We start from the raw sequence: 12,289 nt of genomic DNA, 5'->3' as shown, positions 1-12,289 counted from the left end.
AGCTTCATGTCTTCAGGCGTTTATTAGCATTACATCTTTCACAGTTTTCAAAGTTTGAAAGAGGGAAGATTCAGATGACAAGGGACGAAGCCTAGCTAGATTCAAATAAAAGACAACTCACCTGGTATGTTGATCTGTGAAGAGATCCGCCTCCAAACATTTTCTCTTTGCTGTGTGTCCCTGTGAACTTTAGATGAAGCGTCATATAAAACTGGGAATTTCTGAATTGTGTAAATTAATTTTTCCTCAATTTTTCGACATCACGCAGATGTTGGCTGCTATTGGTCAAGAGCACACGCGTCAGTGAAGCGGTGCTTCAAGAATTGCTCTGGGAGGAATCTGGACACGCTGCTCCTGGACACGAAGCCAAATGAAGCCCCTGTGTGACAGGTCTCATTGAAACCTGTTATATTTACTTGCAAAGAAACAAAAAACGGTGACTTCTGTGTTTCAAGTCCACTGAAAACCATTAAGCACGAAACACATTCAATTTTGACCTGACAGATGTTTGTTTGCGCAAATATCCCTCTTGAAAATTGGCCAACCAAAAATTACGTAAATTGTTCAGACTGACTGTAGCAAATGGTGGAGCGATTCCTTCATCAGCCCAGCTTACCTAAAGTTGCCGAGTATCACAAGCAGGAGATTATGGAATTGGTAAAACAGTCTGGTTGCTTGTCAGTGGTCACTGACGAGTCAACTAATGCCCAAGATCAGTATGTGTTACACATTGTATTTCTTTTGCAAGGCCTAAATGGTGAGCATGCATCTGATGTAAAACTGAAAGCGGGTACACTTTACCTGCAGGCTGTTTTGATGATGTCAGTGCATTTCTGTCTCTATCTGTACACATAATTTATAACATTTATAAAATAGTTCCATGCACATTCCACAAAATAGAATATTTTACCTGTGACACTCCCGTGAATTACACAGGGCCTTGCATATAACTGCAGTAGCTCAGGCAGGTTGTTGAGTTTCACCTGTACATTTATTGTTCCACTAGGTAAAACTGCTTCTCCAGTGTTTTCAAAACTGCATTGGTGTCTTCCAAGGGAATATTGCTTAACTTTTCTTGATACGTATCCAGTTTTCCTGTGCTGGGCTTAAAGTATTGGCTAAAGGGTTTGTTGACTGAATGGGAAATATTCTCAAAACATTAAAGTGCATCAGCAATAAGCAACAAACACAGTGTATTGTGTGTGTTGTTTCAGAAAACCAAAAGGGGCTGGCATTCATTTTCTTTAAATGGAAGCCTGTGTGAGCATTATTGTGGGTTGTAAAGAGGATATCTTAGACACAGCACTGCTTTAAAACAAATATTTATTTATTTATTTGTTTATTGAAAATATGCCTTGTTTTTACAAATTTAGGGAAAAGTGCTTTTTTATTATTATATATATTTTTAAAATCTTAGTAGGCATTCGTGATCTCGTCTCATTTATTTTTTACAATAATCGCATTTCACCCTCTGATGACTTGGAGGTGGCATTTTAATAATAAGAGTGGACATTTTACCAAAATATGAATAAAAATAAATGTAAGAAAATAGCAAAAAGCTTGTAGTCCCACTGAGGCTGTATTACTGTATTACTGCGGTCACGTGTTGTTTGCAAGTACACGGCATGCAGGGTAAAAAATGACATCATGCTTTATGTTATCTTGTTTATGTAAATACACCTCAAACAGAGCAGAGCATGATAATTAAAGTGAAGTGTGCATGTGTTTTTGAGTGACCAAATCCTTCGGCACACATTGTGCGCGTGGGTGCAAACATTCTGTAGCCCTGCTCCACTGCATCTCCCAATGAAGATATGCACCCCCAACGGGGGATAACAAGACAAACAAACAACTGGGTGATAATATTGGATTTGGTGGATTTTAGGCAGGAAGTGGGGAAATTAAAACAGCTTGCCTCAAAGGGAAAGTAAAATTACCAATCAAAAGACAGCCTTCAGGGCTAATACATCTGGATTGTAACTGCACTGCCATAAAATGTTAGGGCTTTAAAACTCCGGAAGTTAAATATACAGTGCTACCCCGTTACAATGCAGGTGTTGGGGTCCATAATTAGGAGACTGTGTTATTTCGCCTAATAACGAATATTGGCATTTTTGTTCCTGAAATGATTTACATTGCCCACTGTTGTGTCTGCCTTACTAAAATAGACCACTAGGCGGCACTGGATCTTTACTCTAGTTGCCTTTGAAAGGAAATCGAGCTTCTGGGATGTAAGATGGCAGATTGAAAATAAAGTTTGTACGAGTTCACACTTTTACTTTCTACTCCTGAGTTTACTGCTTTGTCCTTCAACACCACACCCACAAGCCAAATTAATATCCCAGTCAGCAAACTAGGTTGGCCCAATGTTGATTTATGGTTGGCAAGTGGTTGCCGTTGGCAAGATAACCAAGGGCCAACGTTGGCTCAACAATCTGCAAACTGAATTTGGCACAACATTGGCTCACCTCAGGATAATGACTAAATGCCAATGTACCAACATTGGCCCACCATCAGTTGCTAGCATAGGGCCATCAAAACTGATGACGCACACCCAACGCTGGCCCAACTAAACATTGCTGTCATGGTACTGTAGTGTACCATGGAAAATGAAGGAAGGAGACACACACAATTCGCAGGTACTCGAATCCATGGTTTATTGAAACAATTATTCCCAGCCCCAGTTAACCTGGGCCACATCAAAAACAACAAACAGTCTTGCACTCTCACAGCAGCACATTCACACAGCAGCTTGTCTCACTCTTTAGCGCAGTGCATTTTTTTTCCTAGAGCAGCCCTCTTTGGAGTCAATCTTATCAAGAAAACCTCTTTTCTTTTAGCCATCCACGGAATGTAGATTCTGCAACATTAATATCCTTTGAAACTGCTGCTTGAGTTTCATCTTTTCTTACTCTGTCCACCGCATCGAGTTTCATTTTAACAGAGAAAGATGTTAGTTTTTTTGCTGTCTGCGATGCTTTGTATTGTATATCTGAAACGTTCACCCAATGTTTGCGAGTCAAATTGCATTATGGGGGAAATGGGAGCATGACCTTACTGTGTTATAACCGATTCCGCACTATAACAGGTCGCATTATAACGGGGTAGAACTGTATACAGTGTAAATGAAAGTTGTTGCATGTCATGCAGACATCCAGCAATAAATGTTCAAACTTCATATATTGTACAAGTGATTTTACTGTCAGTTGGCCGCTTTTTGCTTCTTGACGGATTTGTAGGATGCCATCTCTCAAACGTTGTCATGTACCCCCTGGATTCTGCTGATAAATAATGGAATACTACTTTGAAAATTACTGGGGCCCTTCCAGGGTCCAAGAATCGTGTTAGCTTAGCTACGGCCGCCACCTGCCAAGTTTCATTGCTCGAAACCATTTTATTTATTTAGCCAAAAAACCCTTTATATCTAATAACATGTGAATAAAAAAAATAACTGGGGATATTTGTTGTTCTGTTATTACAGATGCCTACCTTACATTGCAGTGCCACTGTGTGCTAGAATCCCAACTGTTTCCTAGAAGCTCAGTTTGAGTAGTGTTTCTTATATGCTTGTTTAAATTATGTATCCATTCTTTCCTCATCAGATATCGATAGCTTTGGTTCCACCTTTTTTGCAGTATCAAAACAAGAATCACCACTGTACAATTTAGTGAATTTTCATGCCAGATCTCTCTTTGATGTGTTTGTTTTGTTTTATTTATTCTGCTATCTAGACAGCTTGTGGAGGCATTATTTGTGCTTTATTTGACCATCACAATCATTATGTGTGCGTTATTTAACATCATTATGTGTGCGTTATTTAACATCACAGTCATTACCAGCTTGCTCCACTATTGCTGAGGTCTAAAAAAGACTTTCAAAAGAAGAGAAAATATGTCTTCCTTTACAGACTAAACTAGATATATGTAATAGACAACACACTTTTGATTTGTGGAATACAGGCTCTGGATAAAAATAATACTCTGTAGGATCTACAGGCCTCTTCTGTAGGGATAAATGGTCACTCCTAAAATAGGATTTCTGTGGAGAAAGTAAATAGAATCAAGAAATTGTATTTTAGTGTGAAACAGAATACAAAAGGTCTTGACCTACAGTAATTCATCACAGACCTGTGGTCAATTATAGTTGTATTTGTGTTGTTTTGTTACTTTTTTGTGTAATTATAATTGTAATTACTGCAGCATACTTGTAACTGTAATTGTAATTTAACAAAATAGCATTGCAATTGCAATGTTATCAAACAATTCTGCTGCAATTGTTAATAATTAATAATAATAATAATATCTTTCATTTGATATAGCACCCTTCACACCAAGGTGTCTCAGGGCGTATCCAGACCCTACAGCGCGTCTATTACCACGAACCCACCACCGCGTGACCCAGTACAGCGCATCCCCACCACCGCGTGACCCAGTACAGCGCATCCCCACCACCGCGTGACCCAGTACAGCGCATCCCCACCACCGCGTGACCCAGTACAGCACATCCCCACCACCGCGTGACCCAGTACAGCGCATCCCCACCACCGCGTGACCCAGTACAGCGCATCCCCACCACCGTGTGACCCAGTACAGCACAACCCCACCACTGCGTACCAGCAACATTTCTTACGCCTGCATTAACTCTCCATAGAAGTTTTTTGCCTAACTCTCTATATACCACAATGCTTTGCGCGCAGTGAGACGGAAGTCTCCATTGAAAATCAGCGGAGTCGAGTATCTTGTTAAATAGAATATCTTTTGAAACGCCCTTCTAAATATTATTGGCTGAAGCAGTTTTGAGTGAGGCTGGATTTTCATTGATTAAAATATTAGTGTGTGCTCCCATTGGCTAGAAAGGTTGCAGTGTTTTCAGCACAGTGCGAGATTGACAGTTGGAAGTTTGTCTGTTTGTTGGGAAGTTTGTTTGGATGATTTGGAAATTTGCACGTCCGTACAGCCTTTCGTATTAATGAATTGACAAATTAATTAATGAATTATTAGATGAATTAACAAATACGTTTATGAATTACTGTATGAATTGACACATTTATGGACAAATTGCTGGACAAATTGACCAATTCACAAATTGAAAAACAAATTGACAAATTCACGAATTGACAAACAAATTGACAAACTAACGGCCGGATAGTTTTGGCACAAATGTCGCTCCATACGCGTCACTCGGGTCCAGTGTGGATGCAGCTTAAGAGCTGGTGAGCTACTCAACAAAAAAAGATGGTGACACCCACAGCTACCATCAAACTGTGCTACAAAGCATATCAGCTTCAAAACAGTAAATGTTAATGTAACTATTTACTATTAAACTAGTTGTAATTTATAAAACAGTGCAAACTGCAAAAAAGTAACTATAAGACATTATTATTGTAAAACAGTTTTATTATATAATACTAAGGGAGAATTAGCTATATTAGCATATACCAGCACTGAGCTCCGAGAAAGTCTGAATTGCTACTTAAAACCTATTTCAGAATATAGATTGACCCAGTCTGGTACATAGTTGCACACTTTTGCACATGTCTCTGCATTGCGCTTTGTATCAGTAAGCTGCCATTATACCACAGCTTCAATCATAGAATCTGCTTTGTCAGATATTTCTATCATTTTCTCTCCACATAAAACTTCACAGACAGCTGCAGCAGCCATTGCAGTGACGTCCATTAATCAACAAAGCATTCCTAAATACTCGGAAATGGTGACCTTTTAGTGACATTTTTGTTGACTCAGTGCTGAAAACTACCATTGAGTTAGGTATGCACCCAACCAGGGCAGAAGTGGTGGCTGCTCTAATACACTGCAAGACGTACTAATTCAATGATTACTAGAACAGATGGAATACTTGGAATTACTTGTGGAATAATTAAATGAGAAATAGCAAATTCAGCTGTCATTAAAAATTGTAGATTTCCGATAAATTTCCGGTAATTATTTTTATAATACAATTTTTTTTTACCATTTGATATGATATTACAGAGTTCTCATAAATCGTCCCAACCCTATGTAATGCTAATGTTGGCTAAATCTTAGGAACATGAATTTATTTAAACACTGCATGGGCATTAATTTGTTATGTTAATGAACATACTGTCCATGTAAATCACACTACAGTTAAAAATGGTTCAGGAACACTGATTTGTATAATTTGTGGGCGATCTATATGTTAGTTTCATGTATTTTCTGCTTTTATAGTTAAGTGCGTTTTTATTGTTTTGTTTGAGTTGGTATTAAAATAGCAGACACACACGTTACTTTATCATTTTAATTATGTGATACTGTTAACCCAGAAACGTCAAACGGACACACAGTGCATATCTGCATAGAGCCAGTAGCAGAAGAGATTCAAGTGGACAGTGAAATGCAGGATGACTCTTCAGAGGGGAAGAAAACATCACCAACTGATGAAACAGAAGACAAAAAAGGTAAATATAAAAATTTAGTTTTAGTCATGACTGTCTTTGGATTAAATACATGAAATATTCCAAGGACTGTCCAGTAATCCATGCTTCGGTTTTTTGTGTTCCAAGACAATACCAATATTGCAATCAATAAATGTTCAGATAACCAAAAAACTGGATAATGATTATGACATGTTTCATGACAGTGAAACAACACAGAAGAAAAAAAAGTTCCACACATACAAGCTCTTGTACACGCTACTTATGAATTATATCTCATATTCTACATACTTTGAACCGTTAGAAGTTGGAGTGAAGAAAATTAACCATTATTCATGCCAAGTCATTTTAATCTTGGTTTTGCATAGAGGCTGATAATAATATAAATTAAATGTGCATTGCTTTAAAAAGGGTGTTTACAATGACTTTCTAAGATAAGCATTTTAGGCAATTATTGAAGATCAGGAAGTGTACTTTGACCATGGAAATTGACACAATTTTGATATGACGATTTAAACATTCATTTTCAAAATCTAGAAAAAAATAGTACAATGATGGTATGATGACCTCATAGTTCTAAAAAAAGAAAAAGGTTCCATTCTGTTGTCCCAAAAATCATTGTAAACATACTCATTTTTCTTAACAGTACTTTTGCAGTTTTCTCATGGTTACTCTATGCATTTTCCCATGTTTTTAAGTATGCTTTACCATACCTCTCTAATAAGTTTAAGCACTCAGTACCTTAGAGTTTAAAAACTTAAATGAATCACTCTGTAACACACTTTGTTTGTCTGTCTGTGTCCACCTTGTGTGTGTACTAACATCTTGTGTGCTGTTCATACTGCCCTTCTTTTGTTTGTCTGTAACATGTGTGGGCTCTATCCACCTTTGTTTCTGTAGAGAAGCCAGTTCAGAGGGCACATCCGATACATGCTCGGAGGCCCCCAGTCAAAAAATCCCAGCTGCCTCCAAAAGCTCCCAATGGAGCTTCTGCCACCAAGAAAGAAGAACCCCCAGTTAAAAAACTGCCCAAACCCTCGAGTAAGCAGCCACATACCCCTCCTTCTAAACAAACTTCACAAATCACTAATCATGTGAATGGTGAGTACGAATGTGGTTCATGTTGGTGTGTCACGCATGCAGCCTGGAATCCAACTGATGATGTGGTGACTTCTTACAAAATGTGAGGGAGAAAGTTTATGAATAAGTAAAAATGTTATGCATTTATGGCCATGTTTATCAAGGTCTTTTCTCTATTGAGTGTTTTGCTAAAAAATAATAAAAAGTGAAAAAATATATAATGATACAAAAATACGTTTAGCAAAAGTGTAAATTATTTTTTTACATTTCTACTTTCCTTTCATGACTATAAGGCTACCAATTAAGCTAACAAAATAATTTCAAGAAATCTTACCTGATGTGTATTGCTACCACTTCACAGGTCTCACATCTTCCTATATAAAAGACACTGGCAAAGCCATAATAAAATAAACACTCTGATTTGTTTTTTCTTTTACAAGTATTATAACTACAAGAATCCTGCGCTTTCCCTCTGACTCAATTTGTATCCAGCTGATGTGTTTTTGTTTTCAATGGCTGCTACCTTCCTTTATGTGAATATATATGATTTAATGAAATATGTTCAATAGCAATGGGCAATAAAAAAATCAAATGCATACGTCCCATACCTACCCCCGCCTATTTTAAGCAGCTGGCAAATGGGAAGACCTTGGTTAGATGTTAATGCTGTTTTGTAAAACTATCGTATATATACGTTTTTTAAATCTAAATACTCCACCCTTTTGAATGATGTGTTGGATTGGCACATAACTGAATTTATAATGATGTGTGTACTACTCAGAATTACACAACTTTATTAATTTCCCCAGATCACAGTGCACTTGATCAGCTATTGTACAACTAGTGTTATAAGTACCTCCAAATGAGTGTAAATCACTGATTAGTCTCACTCAGTTGTGTATACATATATACGGTAGACACAGCTCTGCTGTATGACGCAGGCTAGCGGGCAAGGTTTTTATTTCATATTTTTTATTTTTTAATACCATACATAGAAATGGCCAAAGGCTGTGAAAAACGACTTAATACCACATCCTTGTTATTTTTCTCCAGCGATATGAAGAAATGTTTACCCTTTCAGTTTTCACTTTATTTATACTGTAGCCTATCACAGCTATGGGATTGCGACCCATAATTCAGTGCATTGTGTTTTATGTGTTATTACAACTCAAGTAACTGATTTAACTGTGCCGCTGTTTCTGTTTTGTTTAATACATATGCTAGTAACATTAGTTAATATGTGCATTTTGACTCGTTCATTTGACTCAGTATTTCATTTAATTCAATGTAAATTTTGTAGGACAGCTCCACTACTTTGTTTTGCCACTACACCCTGGTCTTATAAACTTTAGTCCTGATCAAAAAAAGAACAGTTTTCTTAAATATAAAGCCAATTTCATACCTGTGTTTGGTCATTTATTTCAGACCAGTCATTTGTACTCATTTGGAGGTACATATAACATTGTTTTTGACATAGCATGCTGGAATGTAAGTTAAGTCATGCAATAGTTGATCAAATGGACTGTGATCTGAGGAAATGAATAAAGTTGCATAATTTTGTGTATTGCATACATCCAGTACATCATTCAAAAGAGTCTTTCGATTTCAAAAATGTGGACATTGTTTGTATACAATAGTTTTACAAAACACCAGTACCATCTAACCAGGGTCCCATGTCAGAAATTTTCGCACGTACTCTTTTTATTTATATATATATATATATATATATATATATATATATATATATATAAATATATATATATATATATATATATATATATATATATATATATATATATAAATATATAAATATATATATATATATATATATATATATATATATATATATATATATAAATAAAAAGAGTACGTATAAATAATAGGCTACAGTATAAATAATTTGAGCACATATATATATATGTGCTCAAATTTGTTGGTACCCTTACAGCTCATTGAAATAATGCTTCATTCCTCCTGAAAAGTGATGAAATTAAAAGCTATTTTATCATGTATACTTGCATGCCTTTGGTATGTCATAGAATAAAGCAAAGAAGCTGTGAAAAGAGATGAATTATTGCTTATTCTACAAATATATTCTAAAATGGCCTGGACACATCTGTTGGTACCCCTTAGAAAAGATAATACATAATTGGATTATAGTGATATTTCAAACTAATTAGTTTCTTTAATTAGTATCACACATGTCTCCAATCTTGTAATCAGTCATTCAGCCTATTTAAATGGAGAAAAGTAGTCACTGTGCTGTTTGGTATCATTGTGTGCACCACACTGAACATGGACCAGAGAAAGCAAAGGAGAGAGTTGTCTGAGGAGATCAGAAAGAAAATAATAGACAAGCATGGTAAAGGTAAAGGCTACAAGACCATCTCCAAGCAGCTTGATGTTCCTGTGACAACAGTTGCAAATATTATTAAGAAGTTTAAGGTCCATGGAACTGTAGCCAACCTCCCTGGGCGCAGCCGCAAGAGGAAAATTGACCCCAGAGTGAACAGAAGGATAGTGCGAATGGTAGAAAAAGAACCAAGGATAACTGCCAAAGAGATACAAGCTGAACTCCAAGGTGAAGGTACGTCAGTTTCTGATCGCACCATCCCTCTCTTTGTGAGCGAAAGTGGGCTCCATACAAGAAGACCCATGAGGACTCCACTTTGGATAGAAAAACATAAAAAAGCCAGACTGGAATTTGCTAAAATGCATATTGACAAGCCACAATCCTTCTGGGAGAATGTCCTTTGGACAGATGAGTCAAAACTGGAGCTTTTTGGCAAGTCTCATCAGCTCTATGTTCACAGACGAAAAAATTACTGTTAACAGGTGCAGAAGTCTCATTGAGAGCTACAGAAAACGTTTGATTGCAGTGATTGCCTCTAAAGGTTGTGCAACAAAATATTAGGTTAGCGGTCCCATCATTTTTGTCCATGCCATTTTCATTTGTTTTCTTATTTACAATATTATGTTGAATAAAAAATCAAAAGCAAAGTCTGATTTCTATTAAATATGGAATAAACAATGGTGGATGCCAATTACTTTTGTCAGTTTCAAGTTATTTCAGAGAAAATTGTGCATTCTTCGTTTTTTGTGGATGGGTACCAACAAATTTGAGCACGTCTGTATATGATCTGAGCACAATCTTAAACTCAGGGGAGACGTTCAAGGAGGACAGAGATGTTTTAAACTCCTGTAGTGGTTTTGTTATATGTCCAGACAACTTTTTAATATTCAAGAAATTCACACAGACTCATTTAATTTGAAGTTTTAACGAATCAGAGCAGTAGTAGTGCTGTTTTTGGTTTATTAAATTTCAGAGATCTTCAGAGCATGGACCACACAACTTGTAGTTAGCAAGTTGAGCAATACTTGACTGGGGTTTTATAGGTTTTATAGGATTTTCCCTCCATTGAATACATCAGGAGTCCCAAGTAAATCTAATCATCACTCAGCCTTGATATTTCTTATCTTTAAGTTAATGATACATTCTAGAAGGATCTGGTCAACTCCTTTTTCAAAACTGATTGAGTATAACTTCTTGCCAAAAAACACTGAAACATGATTTCATTGCTCTCTTTTTCCAACTCCTCCTTTTTCTAAAAAAGTCAGGTGGACCAAAGTTCACAGAATCCTTGCTATAATATAATACAAGTATATGTGTATATATGAGAGATGTTTTTAATATGTAACACCAGCTCTATTTGATTATATTAAGGTGGGTCAAAATATATACAGTGCCTTGCGAAAGTATTCGGCCCCCTTGAACTTTGCGACCTTTTGCCACATTTCAGGCTTCAAACATAAAGATATGAAACTGTAATTTTTTGTGAAGAATCAACAACAAGTGGGACACAATCATGAAGTGGAACGAAATTTATTGGATATTTCAAACTTTTTTAACAAATAAAAAACTGAAAAATTGGGCGTGCAAAATTATTCAGCCCCCTTAAGTTAATACTATGTAGCGCCACCTTTTGCTGCGATTACAGCTGTAAGTCGCTTGGGGTATGTCTCTATCAGTTTTGCACATCGAGAGACTGAAATTTTTGCCCATTCCTCCTTGCAAAACAGCTCGAGCTCAGTGAGGTTGGATGGAGAGCATTTGTGAACAGCAGTTTTCAGTTCTTTCCACAGATTCTCGATTGGATTCAGGTCTGGACTTTGACTTGGCCATTCTAACACCTGGATATGTTTATTTGTGAACCATTCCATTGTAGATTTTGCTTTATGTTTTGGATCATTGTCTTGTTGGAAGACAAATCTCTGTCCCAGTCTCAGGTCTTTTGCAGACTCCATCAGGTTTTCTTCCAGAATGGTCCTGTATTTGGCTCCATCCATCTTCCCATCAATTTTAACCATCTTCCCTGTCCCTGCTGAAGAAAAGCAGGCCCAAACCATGATGCTGCCACCACCATGTTTGACAGTGGGGATGGTGTGTTCAGGGTGATGAGCTGTGTTGCTTTTACGCCAAACATAACGTTTTGCATTGTTGCCAAAAAGTTCGATTTTGGTTTCATCTGACCAGAGCACCTTCTTCCACATGTTTGGTGTGTCTCCCAGGTGGCTTGTGGCAAACTGTAAACGACACTTTTTATGGATATCTTTAAGAAATGGCTTTCTTCTTGCCACTCTTCCATAAAGGCCAGATTTGTGCAGTATACGACTGATTGTTGTCCTATGGACAGAGTCTCCCACCTCAGCTGTAGATCTCTGCAGTTCATCCAGAGTGATCATGGGCCTCTTGGCTGCATCTCTGATCAGTCTTCTCCTTGTATGAGCTGAAAGTTT

The 12,289-nt window shown here is 37.0% G+C and overlaps 1 protein-coding gene across 2 annotated transcripts in view; it reads left to right on the top strand.

Annotated features, from left to right (window-relative positions):
* LOC117410898 (phosphatase and actin regulator 2-like) overlaps positions 1-12,289 on the top strand; it is a 207,203-nt gene that overhangs the window by 119,947 nt on the left and 74,967 nt on the right. Inside the window, exon 4 of one of the 2 annotated variants that reach the window (XM_059025370.1) lies at positions 6,302-6,436. The exons of the other annotated variant lie outside the window; for it this stretch is intronic. Coding sequence (XP_058881353.1) covers positions 6,302-6,436 — 135 coding nt within the window. The remainder of the gene's footprint in view (positions 1-6,301; positions 6,437-12,289) is intronic. 2 annotated transcript variants of the gene reach the window in all.

This window comes from Acipenser ruthenus, chromosome 6, assembly GCF_902713425.1.
Source record: "Acipenser ruthenus chromosome 6, fAciRut3.2 maternal haplotype, whole genome shotgun sequence".
Taxonomy (NCBI): domain Eukaryota; kingdom Metazoa; phylum Chordata; class Actinopteri; order Acipenseriformes; family Acipenseridae; genus Acipenser; species Acipenser ruthenus.
The sequence above is the reverse complement of the archived record's forward strand: the minus strand, read 5'-3'. Positions and strand labels throughout refer to the sequence as shown.